General features: G+C 42.7%; 1 protein-coding gene across 2 annotated transcripts in view; it reads right to left on the reverse strand.

The window, feature by feature from the left end:
- MIA3 (MIA SH3 domain ER export factor 3) overlaps positions 1-19,458 on the reverse strand; it is a 441,987-nt gene that overhangs the window by 81,446 nt on the left and 341,083 nt on the right. The window contains exons 25-29 of one of the 2 annotated variants that reach the window (XM_069233851.1): positions 12,876-12,973; positions 5,965-6,096; positions 3,780-3,845; positions 2,875-2,945; positions 2,671-2,742 (exon numbers count right to left, since the gene is read on the reverse strand). In XM_069233851.1, coding sequence (XP_069089952.1) covers positions 2,671-2,742; positions 2,875-2,945; positions 3,780-3,845; positions 5,965-6,096; positions 12,876-12,973 — 439 coding nt within the window. The remainder of the gene's footprint in view (positions 1-2,670; positions 2,743-2,874; positions 2,946-3,779; positions 3,846-5,964; positions 6,097-12,875; positions 12,974-19,458) is intronic. The other variant, XM_069233852.1, reaches the window with a different exon arrangement.

The raw sequence follows: 19,458 nt of genomic DNA on the forward strand, positions 1-19,458 counted from the left end.
CAGGCAGGCAAGGGGGGGGGGCTCCTCGGGGTAGCCACCACCTGGGCAAGGGAGAGGGCCTCCTGGGGGTCACTCCTGCACTGGAGTTCCGATCCTTCAGGTGCTGGGAGCTGCGGGTGCAGGGTCTTTTCCAGCTGTCGGGATTTTAGAGTCAGGCAGTCGCGGTCAGGGGGGAGCCTTGGGATTCCCTCTGCAGGCGTCGCTGTGGGGGCTCAGGGGGGACAACTTTGGTTACTCACAGTCTTGGAGTCGCCGGAGGGTCCTCCCTGTAGCGTTGTTTCTCCACCAGTCTAGTCGGGGTCGCCGGGTGCAGTGTTGCACGTCTCACGCTTCTTGCGGGGATTGCAGGGGTCTTTAAATCTGCTCCTCTGAAACAAAGTTGCAGTCTTTTTGGAACAGGGCCGCTGTCCTCGAGAGTTTCTTGTTCCTCTTGAAGCAGGGCAGTCCTCTGAGGATTCAGAGGTCGCTGGTCCTGGGGAAAGCATCGCTGGAGCAGGTTTCTTTAGAAGGCAGGAGAAACGCCGGTAGGACTGGGGCCAAAGCAGTTTGTGTCTTCTTTTCTTCTTCTGCAGGGGTCTTTCAGCTCAGCAGTCCTCTTCTTGTAGTTGCAGGAATCTAAATTCTTAGGTTCAGGGAGAGCCCTTAAATACTAAATTTAAGGGCGTGTTTAGGTCTGGGGGGTTAGTAGCCAATGGCTACTAGCCCTGAGGGTGGGTACACCCTCTTTGTGCCTCCTCCCAAGGGGAGGGGGTCACATTCCTATCCCTATTGGGGGAATCCTCCATCTGCAAGATGGAGGATTTCTAAAAGTTAGAGTCACTTCAGCTCAGGACACCTTAGGGGCTGTCCTGACTGGCCAGTGACGACTCCTTGTTATTCTCATTATTTCCTCCGGCCTTGCCGCCAAAAGTGGGGCCGTGGCCGGAGGGGGCGGGCAACTCCACTAGCTGGAGTGCCCTGTGGTGCTGGAACAAAGGGGGTGAGCCTTTGAGGCTCGCCGCCAGGTGTTACAGCTCCTGCCTGGGGGAGGTGTTAGCATCTCCACCCAGTGCAGGCTTTGTTACTGGCCTCAGAGTGACAAAGGCACTCTCCCCATGGGGCAAGCAACATGTCTCGAGTGTGGCAGGCTGCTAGAACCAGTCAGCCTACACAGGTAGTTGGTTAAGGTTTCAGGGGGCACCTCTAAGGGGCCCTCTTGGGTGTATTTCACAATAAAATGTACACTGGCATCAGTGTGCATTTATTGTGCTGAGAAGTTTGATACCAAACTTCCCAGTTTTCAGTGTAGCCATTATGGTGCTGTGGAGTTCGTGTTTGACAGACTCCCAGACCATATACTCTTATGGCTACCCTGCACTTACAATGTCTAAGGTTTGGCTTAGACACTGTAGGGGCACAGTGCTCATGCACTGGTACCCTCACCTAGGGTATAGTGCACCCTGCCTTAGGGCTGTAAGGCCTGCTAGAGGGGTGACTTATCTATACTGCATAGGCAGTGTGAGGTTGGCATGGCACCCTGAGGGGAGTGTCATGTCGACTTACTCATTTTGTCCACACAAGCTGGCAAGCAGTGTCTGTGCTGAGTGAGGGGTCCCCAGGGTGGCATAAGATATGCTGCAGCCCTTAGAGACCTTCCCTGGCATCAGGGCCCTTGGTACCAGGGGTACCAGTTACAAGGGACTTACCTGGATGCCAGGGTGTGCCAATTGTGGATATAAAAGTACAGGTTAGGGAAAGAACACTGGTGCTGGGGCCTGGGTAGCAGGCCTCAGCACACTTTCAATTCAAAACATAGCATCAGCAAAGGCAAAAAGTCAGGGGGTAACCATGCCAAGGAGGCATTTCCTTACACACACTACCACAAAAGAGAGCATCTGGGATGTAATTTGTGCCTCTGTGACTCCTTTGTGGTTTGCTTGGCTTCTATACACAGTGTACCTCTTTTTGGCCCACTATATAAAGAGCCAGCTTCCTACACTTAGGAGCCATGCTCTTCAATGTCACCGTTGGCTGCTTTTGTGAGGTGTCTCCTTTCTTTTTAGGTGAAGAGAGTGTTCACCATAGTACTCCGCCACAAAATACTCACCAGCAGTAAATAGTTGAAGGGACACAACTACTATATGATAACTAATCTTGGTGACCACAGGAGGCTTTTTTGTGATATGGCACATGTACAAAGGATGCTTGCTGTTCGTTTGGGAGATTGTGAATTAAGAAATAACTAATAGGTGCTGTGCAGCCCAAAATTGCAGCTACACATGCCACCGAACTCATAGTATCCTTTGTGTTGGGCTGGAGATTATTAGGACGATGATAACTTCACGATAAAGATCTAGTCCTGTAAGGAAAATACCTGGTGTAATGCAGACTTGCTCAAAACTGTGCACAGGGCAATATGCATGTGCTTTCCATTTCATAGTAAAAACTGCATCAGGGAAAAATCAGAATTAAGTAAACTTTAGCACAAATGTTACCAAACAATCCAAAGATCCAAGACCATGCCATGCTGACACAGCCACCTTAAAAAACCCAAACCATGGTAGAAAAGGTTAAGCAAACAGTTGTGCCATGCAGCCTTCCATTGCATCTTTAAGACATATGCCAATAAGCCTCTCACCACAAAAGCAGCAAGTAAAAGCCCAGCTCCAAGTCCAGCCTCTAAATACTCACTGCATCAACTTCATCAGATGAAGGTGGAACAGCAGATACACTGGGGACTTCTGACTCATTTGAAGGGGTTTGCTTTTTTAGTGTCAAGAAAATTAGATGAGAAATCATATAAAGGTTGAACAAAAATGTTTAAAATGTAGTGGTTTGCCTTTATAAATGTAACATACTACTGAATGTTTTATAAAATGGTGACTTCTCACTTACCAATCCATCAACCATGTTTGAAGGCGAGGATGTTCTGGGACCACTGTTTGGCAGGCGAGAAGGCCCAAGGTCTGGGAAATACAAATGTTGTCAAGAATTGGACTGGGACAGAACAACTACTTCTCGAGCACAGATGAAACAATAGTTAAGTCTTTTAACAAACTGCAACATCCAGAGGGTCATGCACGCAATTTGTACACAAGTGACACACAATATTCAAATAAGAACAGAAAGCAACCAAATCAATGCAATTTACCAGACCTAAAATGCCTTCAGAGGAAGGCACTGCTTTTACACCTTCTATTCAGCTGGGTGTGTTACATAATATATCTAAGGGAGATACTGTGCCATGCTTCATTCACAGGAAAATTGGGGAAGCTGACTTTTTCATGGTGATATTTTGAGATATGAAATGAACAGTAGGAAGAGGGTGATAGTGCTGAACAAAAAGTTTTGCACAGTAGAAGAAGAAGGTAAGAGTAGAATTGGATGTCTAGAGAAGCTTCATAATGGCGTGGGAGTACCCATCACTTTTGGCAAGTGAAGAGCATGATTATGAAATAACTGCATATACAAAAGCTGTTTATGCAGCAACACACTGAGGGTCCAAGTGTGTATTATGAGAAAAAAGCTGGGGAGGTAGGGTACAGCAGGACAGACATAAAAGGTCCCAGGAGTGGGAGATAAATGAGAGTAAAATATAGGATTTTAGATGGCCTGAAAGAAAAACAGTGAATAGATTTTTACAAAGCTACATAAAAAGAGAAATTAGTTTACACACTATTAGAGAGATTCACTCTAACCATTTATTTATGCACCATAACACACAAGAACAGGCAAATTTACTTGTGTTGCACAACTGCTATAAGCTAGATGGCCAGAGATCTCATCCCTGTGTTACCTACCAGGAGCGGACATCCTTCCAGAAATTTCCTGTGGTTGCCTGGGGCCTGAATGGACATCCATGCCACCTGAACAGGATGATGACAAAACAATTAGGGTTTTGGGAGGTCATATTTAGAAATTTGCAGAAACATTTTAATTTTACTGATCTCTAACAAGACGCTATTCATAAAAGTAACAAGCACTAGAATAACCCAGGAAATTAGGAGGAAAATCTCGGAAAAGAAACTTGTTTTATATGCTTCTATGCTTAAATAAAAGGTGAAATTTATGAATGTAACTGCAAACATAAAATCTTCTATCCTTGTCACAATCTGAGATCTCTCTTCCATAGTAACAGGTGAACATCATCCTTAATCTAGAGGCTGTGAGGCATGCATGCATTGATAGAAAACCCAAGCAGATTTGCTCATCTGGCTTGCCTTACACTTTCCTCCAGAGGACTCTACAATCTAAGGTTACTGAAGGTATGCACAATGTAAGAGGTGTTTGATAGCAGAGCTTAGGTTTTGCTGATCGCCGAGGAGGACTGCTGTTCCTGCCTATCAAGACTATGAATGACTGGTAATTGCAAACTACTGACTGAAACAAGTCTCTTTCACATGCACCCCCTGTGGGGAGGCTATCTACCGGAATTCACACCTAAAATCTGGTCTGTACATCAATACCTGCTGTAGGTAGTCCTTGACCTTTCTCCAGCACATTTTGTGCTGCACATATAGAGGACCAAGACAGCAAATGACACTGAATGTAGGACTGTACTCTGTTGTTTCAACACAGAATGCCTTCTTCCTCTGTGAATGTGACGCTGTCCGATTGTTTTCTTTTGCACCTTACCACTTCTCTTTGAGAATGACCTGGTTCAGCCATATGGAAAATGAATAGCTTTTCCTTTTGACCCCTTTTTATCCAATGGAAAAGCCTTGGTGTACAAGCCTCGTCTTTGCTCTTGATAAAGCACCTGACTTCCACTTCACTGTTTGCTTAAAATGAGTCCACTTCTAACTGGAGATGCAAAATATGCCTGCCGGGTAACACCCTAGATAGGGCAGCATGTCTGGGGAAAAACAAATCTTCTCTGGAGGCTGTGACTAGAATAACAAGCAGTTACTGCAGAACAAAGTTCCAGTTATGCTATTGGGTCAGAATCCCATTTAAAAAAACGACCAAAAGATGTGCTTGCGTTTCTACCTTTCAGCCACATCAATGATTTCTGTGCTGATAGACATCTTTGTTACTCAACTGTAATATTTAGGCATAAGTAGACTAAGAAAAGCTATAGGGATTAATGGCATAACATTTTAGTTTAACAGGTAGGAAATAAAATCAATACTGATCAACACAGGGAGCCAGTCTAGCAAAGTAGCTGCACCTACACATAATTTATGAAGTTCTTTGTTGCAGTGTTTTGATTACGATGCAAGAGGTTTGCGCTGGACATTCAAGTGTTCAGCATAAAATATAAAAAGATTGGCTACAGTTACAAGGAACATATCACTTATATCATGTGAGCATGGTCTACTAAGCATCTCCTGCTGAATTCTGAGACTTTGCCCTATCTATAAACCTACATCAGGGGTCTCCAACCTTTTCTGTAATGAGAGCTACTTATGTTCTCTGAAGAACCTCTTGAGCTACTAATATTGTTAGTGTTGTAATAGTTATCACGTCAGACAAGAGTACATTAATGCCACCCTATGCACGTTAACCAGCAGTAATCATGTCAGTGCATTAGATATGGTTGCCAGTGGTAATGTAAAAAAAAACTTTGCCAATTTGGAATGACTTTAAATGGGCAATACGTTACAGCCATAGCTGAAATGCCCAGGCACCAGGGCAAACATTTTAGTACTATGTCTCCTCAGTGCCACATGTTTTACCACTCAAATATCAGCTTTAGATATATTTTGGAAATTCAATGATTTTCCCCAAATATCAATTTATGAGTTCTGAAAAACTACACACATGTTCATCTTGAATACATATTTTTCCATTTTGGTATACATAGATTAATTCAGTCAAGCAAACACTTCTAGTTTATTAGGCTGGACTACACACAAGAGCTACTCTGAGGTAGATGGAGAGCTACCAGTAGCTCAAAGGTTACTTGCTTGAGAAGCCTGACCTACATCTACAATTTCTTTACTAACACCAACCATGAAAGAAAAGTGTACTTTTCCAACTCACCTCTTGGAGCTTCCCTAACCCGGTTAAGGTTTGTAGATGAGGGACGACCAGAAACTTCCATCATGAGAGGTGGTGAAGGTGCACCCCCACTCACAGGAGAGGGTCCAAAAGAGCCATCTCTGCTCCGGGGACCTAAGTAAAATATAAAAAACATTGTTTCATTGATTAAAAAAAGAAAACTTTTAAAAATGTAAGATGTTAATTACTAAAAATTAATTATCAAGAAGGTAAATAAAAAATAAAAAAAAACAGCAGCTAATGAACATTTTAGGAGGGTCCTGGATCCTCATTGGCAAGAGGATGCACTGAAAATAATTTTGATTACCCTAAAGTTTAATGGTTATCCCCTCAAACTCAGATGATAAAAATGTCCACCGCAGATAATGGGTGGGAGAGGTTAGATCTACATTGCTATTCTTTTAAGGTATTTCCATAGAGGGAACAAATGTGCCTTTCTTGCTGCCTTCATACTGAGTGGATCACCCTACTTTCGCCAAGTTTTTGTCAGGTCTGTCCAATCAGTTTTAGTCCCCCAGTTCTCAGGGGCTGCAAGATAGTTTTACCATAGTTCTTTGTTTACAATGATCTACAGAAGAACAAGATTACACTGGGTTGCAAGAGAGGTGTGTACTGAACTGCTGTAAATGCTGAACAGATGCAGAGAAAGTGCTCTCTCATTGCCTAGGATACTGTCTCCCCACCCCATCACACATTAAGTGGAAGCAGAAATGCACATTAACATAGAATACTACACCATGTGTGCTTGTAGGAAGATGGACAGTGTGCTATACACAAGGAGTCACAAACTCTTAGGAGTGCACTAGGTGCTAAACATCATCATTTCAGTGGGTTTCTGGGTAATCTTTGGTCAAAACTGATGTGATATGTGCCCAACAAGTGTAAAGGCAATCACCAATATAGTACCTAAGGAAAAACTGTGAAGAATGTAAATTACCTAATATGCAGAGGATTTACCTGGAAAGGGTCAGAATCTATTTAAACCGTGGAGCCAAGGAATGAAGATCCAAACAGTTCTCCCCATGCTCCGTTGTGGTCTTTCAAATATGCATCATATTTGTACAATTTCCTATAGCTTTCAGGCAGTTGGATATTTCAGAGTGCTTTTCGTGGAGGACCACAATTTGTATTGGGGCAAAAGGGTTACAGAGGAGACAGTGATGCATACGAAGAATGTCCAAAAAGTCTATATAATAGCAGTTCTGAACTATTTGGTTTTTCAGCACTCTGGTAATTTTATGAAGTTTGCTTCAATGCAAATGGGCACTGGAGTTCACTTATATAAAGTAGATCTTTCAATGAAAGAATCTGCTTTCGTTAACATTCAACCAAACTAAGAACTAGAATGTGTGTGTTTTTTTATTTATTTTTATTTTGAACTGTAAATTTGTGGAGAAAAACGGCTATACAGACCCTCAAATCTGATCAAACCATAGTAATCAGAAAAGCTGATAAAGGGGGTAATGTAGTCATAATGGATAGAAGTGACTATGTTAAGGAAATTGATAGACAACTTTCAGATTCAATGTGTTATGAATATATTCCACATAATCCTATGAAATCATTATGTGAGCATATTAATATGCGACTAGTGGGTTGGTGTGAAAGCTGTCTTATCACTGATGAGGAATATAACTATATTTCGGTAAAAGATCCACGATATCCTTGTATATATATTCTGCCCAAACTAGATAAAGGAGATTATTTCCCGCCAGGGAAACCAATTATATCCGGTATCTCTTCGTCCACAGAGAGAGTGTCTGAATATGTAGACATATTCTTACAGACCTATGTGCGTTAGCTATCTGCGTATAAACAAGACAATAAGGATATACTCAATAAATGTGAAGATTTTACATGATCTGAGGACCTAATGTTTGTTACAATGGATGTGACTAGTTCATACACATGTATACGTAAAGATTTTGGTATTAGAGCCATTGAATCTTTCTTGAGTACTAGAACCGCTGACCATTGGGAACATAACAATATGATTATTGAAATGATTGATATTATTCTCTCTAAAAACTATTTCCTACATGATGGTCAATAGTTTCACCAATTACAGGGCACTGCAATGGGTTCCAGGTTTGCGCCGTCTTACGCCTGCCTTTTTATGGGCTGGGCTGAGAGGGGGCATGCCTGGGGGGATATGCTTCCGCTTGGACTGATTCAATCATTTTCTGGGGGAGGTATATCGATATCATAATGCTGTGGAAAGGAACAGTGGATCAATTGCTGAAATATCATGCCTTTTTAAAATGATAATCCCTATAATGTCAAATTAAGTATACAGTACAGTAGGGAAAGACTTCTTGGATATCCAGTTTTATGTGGAAAACAATAAAATCCAAAGTACGATGTTTAGGAAAATTACTGCATGAAATAGTAACTTACATGCTACCAGTGCCTATCCCAACATGGTTATTGATAATATTCCATTTGGTGAAATGGTTCGCATAAGACGTAATTGCAGTGCTAGGGACACTTTTGCTAAACACATTAATGATGCAAAACATCGGTTTGGAAGTAGAGGCTATAAGGAAAATATTTTGACTAAATCAGAAAGACGTATTGAACGAATGCCGAGAAGTGAAACACTGCAACACAAATCTGTAAATAAGGAAGAAAGGCCTGGTCATCTGGCCTTTGTAACACAATCTTCGGTGTTGAGTAATGACAGTTATAGGATTTTGAAAAAAACACTGCCATCTATCGATTGAGGTACCCGGGATCAAGCATGAAGTGCCCTGTAAACCTAAAATCGCATTTCGGAGAGGTAGGACTTTGAGGGACATGTTATGTCCCAGTTATATCACTACTACTAGGAAGCAAACATGGTTGTCTACGGATCTAAAGGGATTTTTCACTTCTCATGAATGTATTGTTTGCAGTTTAGGATTGGACAAAACGAATAATTTTTGTTATAATACTGTGAGAAGACATACGATCAGGTACTTCATAAATTGTAAAAAACAAATATGTGGTATATGTGATAGGCTGCCCATGTAATAAGATTTATGTAGGAAGTTCAATCAGGTCTTTGAAACCACGGGTACAGGAGCGTGTGCGAGCAATAAGGAGCAAGCATTTACAATGCAACGGGTCTCGCGTTTGCTCATGTTAGAACTGATAGCGTTATAAACTCCTAACCCGACTTTTCACTTATCGGCAAAAGGGTATTTATGTACGTAACCCGAAAAAGTGCAATTAACTGAATAAAGCGCTCGACTTCTGCCAAACGAATTCGCGCTAGTAAAATAGAGAAAAAGTAGTCCACGAGCCGGACAGAAAACAGCGAGCCTCGCATGTTTTCTGTACTTGGTCGATGCGCTCGAAGAGGGCTAGCCACCGGAAAAGGCATGACGTGTGCATGCCTTCGACTAATGAAAGCACGCAGATTTTAATAGGCAAGCCCACGAACCAATTAAAAACACTGACGTGACGTCGACAGGGCTCCGAGCCCTTTTCTAATAACTAAAGCGTCTCGCTGCGATACGCATGCGCGAGCGCATGCAACGCAGGCTCGACCCTTATAAGGATATGAGGTATCCAATAGTTTGGCATATGCTGGAATATCATCCAACTAGCAGTGAAATATGGTTTCATGGAATTGACCATGTACTGCCTGATTCGAGAGGAGGTAACAGAGAATTGTCCTTACGTCGTAAGGAGGCTGCCTGGATTTGTCACCTATATTCTGTAGGTAAGGGTCATATTACCGACGATTAATTTAATTATTTTTTATAATTGTTAATGTTGATGATTAGTATATGGAGTAAATGTGTAATCTCTTGGTTAGTAAATATAGGTTGTCATGTATGTAAAACATTAATGAGAATTAGATCACAATGTTGTAGGAGGACCTTCTAATTATATCTGCTATATCTGAATAATAACAGTATGAATAAATATTTAAATATTCTGTTTTAATATGGTGGTTGGGGTCATCCGGAAACCAATTGTATTTGGATGACATTTGTCATGTATATATGGGAAATATTGATAAGCGTTGGACCACTATTTTGTATGAGTACTCTTTAACCACATCTGCTAGATCTTTGGCTGACAATAGTAAAGATAAAACATAAAAAATACACGTTAAAAGATGGCCGCCATAGTCATCAAGATATAATTAAATTTGGATGACACTTGTTGGATATAAATAATATAATAAAAATATCTTAATATTGGATATTATAATTGCGTTTGGGTATTTCAACGTGGTGGTATACCTTTGCCTTTATTGATGTGACTCCCTTCTAAGATGGCAGCCATTGACTAGAGTAATGAGTATCAATTGTATGACCTCTATGGGGACTTCTTAATGATACTCGCTAGATTTGTGAGCCATAATACTATGATAAAACACTTAAAGATTCTGTCTAAAATGGCCGTCATAGTGATCCAATTATTAATTGAATCTGGATGAATAACATTTTTCAAAATTTAGATTCTTGTTCTAGATGGACGCTTTACATAATGTGCCATAAATTTATTGGATTTGTAATAACTTTCTGTGATGCTGTTTGTCCTCCATTATAACAAGGTTTGGGCATTGTCACTGGATGGTACACCTCAGATTTTATTGATCTGACTCCCATTTAAGATGGCCGCCACTGTATAAAGCAAGTATCACCTGTATTATGTGGCCGCATTTATTCCAGACTAGGAATTGTGGGTCACAAGGTGGTTTGGACCTTTAAATTCAGGCCTATTAGACAGTTCGGGTTCTTTCTTCACTAGGAGCTACGTGGATGATGTAGACCGGTTGTGAGTTGGTTATCAACATGAGCAAAGGTAAGACGGTCTGAGTGGACTTAGGGATTTGATTGCAAGATTTCCTTTGAAGATGCCTCGTATAGAAGTATAGCGCAAGGCCAGAATAGAATGGCTATGGAGATTGGGTCGCCTTAGTTATCTTGTTATTTACCCCTTTCAAAGAGGACTGCTGAACATGTAATTGTGGCTTTGGGACAAAACAGAATGGCCCAGTAGTGAAGTATGTTCATCTCTTACTGGTTCGCTTTATTCCTTTCCAAGATGGCCGCTGCAAACGTAATTGTGGCTATAGGCCAAAATAAATAGGCCCAGCGAATATTTATGTTTATTTTTTATTATTTTTTATCAATTTGGTTAAGTAGTTTGTAATTTTGTTGATTATTATAAGTGTGTGGTATGCGATGGGTATTATATGTGGCGGTATATTATGTCTTTTGGATATGAGATTCTTTTCCAAGACGCCCGCCACACAAGTTTTGAGGTATTGATTTGGAAATTATTTGTGACGGTTTTTTGCTTGTTTGGATATTATCCTTTTTGATTTAACTATGGTGTTATTGACAATAATAAGGTTTCTTTTTCATTTGAAAATGTTATTATATCTCTTTGAAACAGTGATTCTGGGATATAATACAAGCATTTATCTTTAATTAGGTTTCACTTCTGGGCATATTTGATGTATTGCATACAAACAGTGAAAATTTCTTGGCTATGGCTTACTCATTGGAATTGAATTGAAGGGTATGTGTTATTTTGTATAGATGTACATGATTGTGCATCATTTCTATAGAAATCTTTTTGTAATTATCATATTATTTTGTTAAACATATTTGGTGTACTGATTAGTTTTGTAATAGGGTTTGAAAAAAATTCAAACAGTTTTTTGGTATTGTATTGCATAGTAACACATTTTGCCTATGTGAAAAACGGTGTCATTTACAATGTTTTTATGTATATACAATTTTAGGATTGTTTTTCATGTAGTTTGTGTTTATTTGTATATTATATAGTTTTGCTGGCCTAATTGTATTTCCCTTGTCTCTCTTCTTTGTATTACAACAGGTTTTGTGTGATTTATTTACATGTTGTTTGAATGGTTTGTTTAAAAAAAAAAAAAAAAAAAAAAAGGGAGTTATTGTATGTATATTTATGTTAGTTTTGTACAAATTGTATATTTATTTTATTGCAGCCCTGAAGAAGTCTTGTTAGATGGACGAAACGCGTTGGCTGTTTCTGTTAAGAATTTGTCCATTCCAAAAAGAGAGAGAAGAATAAAAAGAAGATTTAAAATGGATTGATATTACGATTTCGATTTTCTTTTTGGGTGGTGCACCGTTGGCAAACTATCAGTTTACAGTTCCCCTTTGGATTGCACCTTGGCAGCAGGTGTTGGAACAAGTGCACATGCTAATAATTTGATGATCATTACCGAGTTTTCAATATATGTTGGGTGATCGGGAGTAGGTGCATGACTACATAGACTGCTGCTCTGTTTTTTTGTATAATACAAACTTGTGGAGTTGTATTATTGTGCTTTTTGTTGGGACAAGAATAAAACGGATATAAAACATAAATAAAAAACAATGTTTCATGGAAGGTAACAATGAAAATCATGATAAAGGTTGTGGGTTTAAATGACATGCACACTAAAATGCATTGTGATTACTACAGACGATACTTGGCTAGAAGCTTCTGGAAAATATGTCTTCAAATGTTGTGGAAATGAGAGGTCTATCTGGAACAATAGGGACAGAATTTCACAGGCTAGTGGTGATTCTAGAGAAGGGATAGAACTCCTGCAAGGACAGGGCTATGCAGTCAGGGACGAAAAAGGCAGTAATTAAAGCAGTAATAACAGAATCTAGTATCTGGTTTAAGTGACAGCATCCTTTGGGGTTCAAAAGACAGGCCTGTGTCAAATGAGAAAGCAAGGATGGTGGCCAGTCCAACACTAGAGAGAAGTTGCCAGGGTCTTAGCTAAAAACAGACATGGTTGAGGCACTGGCAAAGACAATGAGGTAAGGATGAGAGCTGGTGGGACTGGGACCATGCTTTTAACAGGAAGGCGTGACATAACCAGATCTCTACAGCAGCAAATATAGAACTCTTACCTCTCTGTGCAGGAATTTGATATTCAGGTCTCCCAGGAGTTGGCTTTACTATTGATGGTCTCTGAAGCATAGCAATTTTTTGGTTTACTTCAATCAATCTTTCAAGAGAAAAAAAATACAAATTATGACTGTCTCAATTTGAGTGTGTGTCAGGCAAATTAGCAACAACTAATTAGACAAACAAAAGATTAGTTAAAAATGTATTAGTTATTTCTTGAATTAACTTAATGCATTCATATACTTCATACACTCGGAAGTATGAGTATTATGCAACTCTGTGGCTAGATCAGGAGTAGTCTGTAGTTTTATTCTTAAAAGTAAAAAAAACTATTTGTGGGCATCATCAGAGGGAGGATCTAGACTTTGAAGAAAAAAGGAGTATTTTTTGACTTGACACCACCTTGAGATCTATTGCAAAGCTGTTGCATTCTGGGAATAGCTCACTGTCTTTCCAACCTGGGGCCTTTTTTTACAGCGGTTTGAGAGTCTGAGAAATACACCAAGTTGCAGTACCAGTGTAAAGGGCAAGTAACAGTATTTTACATTATAAGGTTACATTTACAGCTTACAAAGAGCAAAGATAGTAGAGGTGTCGAAGAGTCAAATGAATATCAACTAAACATTGGATACCCATAGAATTTCTATAAATTTCTTCGCTTGACTGAGGTTCATGTATGCAGTAGAAGATTAAGATCACGGATAGTGCTGCAAGGAAAAAAATGAGTGCGGGGCAGAGGCTCGGATGGACCTTTAATTAGTATCAATCAGGTTTGTGAGATTTAAAGAGCTTTCTCCACGATGTGGAGCACTTTTTACACCCGTCTTAACTCCTCCTTCACAAGAACATTGCATGCTTCACTTTGGCTTACAAATGAAGTAGGGAAAAAGGAACTCTAGGCAGTTGGGAAGAAACTAAATAAAAGGGAAAAGCTATTCTTTTGTTGCTTTTGCAAGATCAGATAAAAATAAACTAAAACACCCACCATGTACACCTCCCAGATAAGTCCACCCCACAAACTCCTGTTTGTTCAAACACACTCACTGACAGATTCACAGAGCAAGCCATTCATACACTGAACAAAATGTACTTACCAGTTATGTAACTACCACAGACACGTAGCCCCATCCCTTTCTCTATCCAGAGTTTTTCTGAGAACATGCAGATCACTTGAGATATCAGTAAGGAGACTGCTTTTGCCAGCCATCAGTATTTTAAAATTACAATGTAGCCTCTCTTAGTGCTTTGCGAGGAAGATAAGAGAATCCAGGTGGCAAGGGAGGGAGCTGTCAGAGACCTGTGGTGGTAGAAAACTGAAGAACTAGCCTATGGGTGGGAGATCCAAGGGGGCATTTGTGATGCGCCTCACTCCTGCTCAACGCCTGTGTGGCACTGAACACTAAATGTCGTGTATTTAGCCATTAATTGTGGCAAACAGTTGTGAAGGGGCAGTGTTTACTGCAGAAAAGCGCTGCAATGCTACCTGTATCCTGTACAAACAAGCAACAGCACCTGGACATGATATGGCACAGTATAACTTATGAAGCAAACACCAAACCTGACAAGGCACTAAAGCATTTAGGTGCTGCTAAGGAGGATTATAAACTGCTACCCTGAAAGGGAGGGACTGAGAAAAGTGACACCACAGAGTACAGACAGTAGGTATCTCCGAAAACCCTGTTATCAATCTGCTGATGAGATGCTAACTTAAAAACGGTGATGCTTACGCACATTATTCACTGACAGCACTCACCTACTGTACATTACTCACCGTCTCCCATCCCCACCCTTCCTCTGAATGAAGGCCTTTCTTCGTAGTTATTAAAACCCTATTCCCACTTTTTAAAGGCCACGCTTATTTTTATTAACTTTGGGGAAAGGAAACAGTAATTTGTTCCAAACACATTTTCATTTCCTGAATGAGGGCTACATGTGAGACAGCTGAAGGTGGTAGTTTTCACCAAAACAAGGAAAGAGGGAGTGAGGGTTTAGTGTTTTGGGAAATTTTCTGTCAGCACTGTGTAAATTGTGTCTTCTCCTTTAAGCAGCAATGGTCTGAAGTGCAAAGTAAAGCTAGCACAAAAATGTCCGCATCATTTCTGCTAACAAGCGTGGCTCCTCTTGCAAACACAGGTAGCTCTATGTCCTATGTATTACAAAATGTGAGATCACCCTTTGTTTGTGTGACCTTACATTTTTATGTTCAAACCTCAAAGGCAAAATGGGAAAAATAAAATATTGCACATGGATAACAGTTGTACATCTTCGGCTACTGCTGACTGTGCCTTATATTAAAGACAGAAGTATGAGTTAGATGATCATTGGTTTCCAAACTTACTAATCTCAGACACTCTTGCTGTGTCTATTTAACAACAAATACTATACTAAGCATTTGTTGGATGGCGTCTGATTCTCCATGACTGCCTATCCTAGAGCACCCGTGTGTGCTTGAGAAACAGTGCTGCACATCAGTGTCTCGACAGTGCACATCTTCTTAATCTCAATAAGACAAGGAGGTTACTTACTTTCGGTATTGCCTTACATGGTAGAGACATACTCTATTTGCAAATTCCTTACCTTAGAATTTCCCCCCGGCGTCAGTCTGGATCTGGAGATTTTATCCTCGAGTAGTACTCCCTATGCTCCGTCAGGTGGTGTCAGTCGGCTCTGCGCCAGCCGTCGTGCGCGCCACATATGATGCTGCAGGACCTATATAGGCGCTACCCCGAAGCGCTGACGTCTGTTTTTTTCACAACTTTTCACACCAGATGCGTGGAGCCATTAAGGAACACTGACCACTGGTGCTTCAAAACTAGGGCCCTGAAAGGGAAGTCCCTGTGCCTATAAATCAGGACTGGAACTCTGAGTGCTAACGCATTGGTTGCAGCTGTTGCTCCGGTAGAATGAGCGCGCAAACCCTCCAATAGTTGCTTTTTAGCCAGTGTGTAGCACATTTTAAATACAAAGAAGGACCCTCACCCCCCCCTAAAGATGGTTTTCTTCTTGTAGGAAAGGGCCTCTGGTACATGATGTGATTGCGACTTAAAGTGCACTGGGTTCCTATACTGACCAGGACCCCAGTGCCAAATCTCTTTCCCAAAACTGCACAGTTGTTTCCCCACCTGGCAAAACTTCAACCTTCTCTGTAAGTCCATAGTAAATGGTACCTAGGGCCTGGTACCAAAGGGGGTTCCTAAGGGTTGCAGTATGAATTGTGCCACCCTAAGGGACCCCTCACTAAGCATAACATGCAGTCATTGCTGGTTGCGTGTCTTGCTGCAGACAAAAGTGAAAACATGACATGGCACACAGCCTTGGCGCCATGTCCCCTAACACGGCACGCAATATATGTAAGTCACCCCTCTAGCAGGCTTTACAGCCCTAAGGCAGGGTGCATTATCTTACAAGTGAGGGCATATCTGCACAAGCAGATATGCCCATGCTTTGACTTTGTCAATTCTCATACATAGTAAGTGACCAGGGAAGACATTTTAAATGCATGTGCTGGAAATTGGTCAATATGAGTTCCCCAGCTACATGATGGGCTTCACTGAAGATAGGGATGTTTGGTATCAAACATCTCGTATTAATAAAAGATCAGTGATGTCAGTGCTGGATTTACCAATACATGCACCTAGAGGGCACCTTAGATGTGCCCCCTAAACCCCTAGCAGCCTCTGGTGTGCTTGGCTGACCAGTTTCTGCCAGCCTGCCACCCAAGACACCGTTTCGGACTCATGGGGTGAGAGCCCTCTGCTCTCAGGAGGTCCAGAACAAAAGCCTGTCCGGGAAGAGGGTGTAACACTCCCTCCCACAGGATGACCTGCTGATTAGCCTTCCTCAGGCGGCAAGCCTCAAAGGGCTGCCCCCTTTGAAATGCAAATTTGTCTAACCTCAGAGGAGAGGAAGCCACCCCCACTGTACAGAGCCCATTTGGCACCTGGACAGGAAGAAAAATTAGGTAGTCAGGTAGGAGTGGTACCCCCAGGCTGGTACCACCCCTAAGGGGGGCTACTGCGAGGTGGACACGATTTTTCAGAAGTAGCCATTTTGATGATGGCATACTTAGGAATTCTGGAACAGGGTTATGGCCACTTCCTATAGGAAGTGGTCATATAGGGGGCATAGTGACCCAAAGGGTCAGTAGCCCATTGGTTACTACCTAACACACCCCTAACAATCCTAAATTTAGTATTTAGGGGTGCCCGTGGCACCATAGAAGCAGATTCTGATGACCTCAGAAGACAAAGGACATCGAAGAGCCAGGACAGCGGACGAGGAGAAAAGAAGCAGCTGACCAACCCCACCAGATGGTCTGCATCCCTTGTTGAAATCTGCACCAAAGTTGACTCGTCCTCCAGCTATGACACCAGAAACCCAGGAGGACTGCTTACCGTCAAGAAAGACTTAAGACTGCCAGTGAACAGCTGACCTGGTCTCCAAAAACCTCCAAAGGAACTATGAAGCCTCTGGAACCGCCAAGACCTGACACCTTAAGTCATCACTGCACCCGCCATCTTCGACCCGAGGTGAAGTCGATCATCAGTGCCAACAAGGTTCCCCAGCTCCCAAGAGAATGTGTCCACTGTCGTTTCATCCCTCCTGACTCCCCAAAGTCACTTGCAGCCTCCGCCAGCAGGTCTTCTCTCCTGCTGCCTCTGTGGTAAGAGAGCCCTGACACCTAAAACAACCAAGGCACCCGTCGCCTCCAGCCTGAGTTGAAGTAGGCCCTTGGTGTCAATGAAGTCCGCCAGCTCTCCTGAGCTCGAATCCACTGTGGTCTCACCCCTCCTGAACTCCCCTATGACATCTGCAGCATCAGACCACAGGACTCCTCAACCACGAGTGCTCCCAGACACAGAAACCTGACACCAAAGGACACTTCTCCACCCGTCACCCCCAACCCGGTGAAAAGAGGACCAAAGGTGCATGTAAGGAAATGCCTCCTTGGCATGGGTACCCCCTGACTTTTTGCCTTTGCTGATGCTATGTTTTGAATTGAAAGTGTGCTGAGGCCTGCTAACCAGGCCCCAGCACCAATGTTCTTTCCCTAACCTGTACTTTTGTTTTACACAATTGGCACACCCTGGCATCCAGTTAAGTCCCTTGTAACTGGTACCCCTAGTAGCAAGGGCCCTGATGCCAGGGAAGGTGTCTAAGGGCTTCAGCATATCTTATGCCACCCTGGAGACCCCTTACTCAGCACAGACACACTGCTTGCCAGCTTGTGTGTGCTGGTGAGGACAAAACGAGTAAGTCGACATGGCACTCCCCTCAGGGTGCCATGCCAACCTCACACTGCCTATGCAGTATAGATAAGTCACCCCTCTAGCAGGCCTTACAGCCCTAAGGCAGGGTGCACTATACCATAGGTGAGGGCACCAGTGCATGAGCACTGTGCCCCTACAGTGTCTTAGCAAAACCTTAGACATTGTAAGTGCAGGGTAGCCATAAGAGTATATGGTCTGGGAGTCTGTCAAACACGAACTCCACAGCACCATAATGGCTACACTGAAAACTGGGAAGTTTGGTATCAAACTTCTCAGCACAATAAATTAACACTGATGCCAGTGTACATTTTATTGTGAAATACACCCCAGAGGGCCCCTTAGAGGTGCCCCCTGAAACCTTAACCAACTACCTGTGTAGGCTGACTGGTTTTAGCAGCCTGCCACACTCGAGACATGTTGCTGGCCACATGGGGAGAGTGCCTTTGTCACTCTGTGGCCAGTAACAAAGCCTGCACTGGGTGGAGATGCTATCACCTCCCCCAGGCAGGAGCTGTAACACCTGGCGGTGAGCCTCAAAGGCTCACCCCCTTTGTTCCAGCACCACAGGGCATTCCAGCTAGTGGAGTTGCCCGCCCCCTCCGGCCACAGCCCCACTTTTGGCGGCAAGGCCGGAGGAGATAATGAGAAAAACAAGGAGGAGTCACTGACCAGTCAGGACAGCCCCTAAGGCAACCTGAGCTGAAGTGACACTGACTTTTAGGAATCCTCCATCTTGCAGATGGAGAATCCCCCCAATAGGGATAGGAATGTGTCCCCCTCCCCTTGGGAGGAGGCACAAAGAGGGTGTAGCCACCCTCAGGGCTATTAGCCATTGGCTACTGCCCTCCCTGACCTAAACACCCCCCTAAATTCTGTATTTAGGGGCTCCCCTGAACCTAGGAAAACAGATTCCTGTAACTTACGAAGAAGAGGACTGCTGAGCTGAAAAACCCCTGCAGAGAAGACGGAGACACCAACTGCTTTGGCCCCAGCCCTACCGGCCTGTCTCCCTCCTTCAGAAGAAAACTGCTCCAGCAACGCTTTCCCCAGGACCAGCGACCTCTGAATCCTCAGAGGACTGCCCTGCTTCCAAAAGACCAAGAAACTCCCGAGAACAGCGGCCCTGTTCAACAAAGACTGCAACTTTGTATCCAGAGGAGCAGATTTAAAGACCCCTGCAATCCCCACAAGAAGCGTGAGACTTGCAACACTGCACCCGGCGACCCCGACTCGACTGGTGGAGAAACAACACCTCAGGGAGGACCCTCCGGCGACTCCGAGACTGTGAGTAACCAAAGTTGTCCCCCCTGAGCCC

Source organism: Pleurodeles waltl, chromosome 5, assembly GCF_031143425.1.
Source record: "Pleurodeles waltl isolate 20211129_DDA chromosome 5, aPleWal1.hap1.20221129, whole genome shotgun sequence".
NCBI lineage: Eukaryota > Metazoa > Chordata > Amphibia > Caudata > Salamandridae > Pleurodeles > Pleurodeles waltl.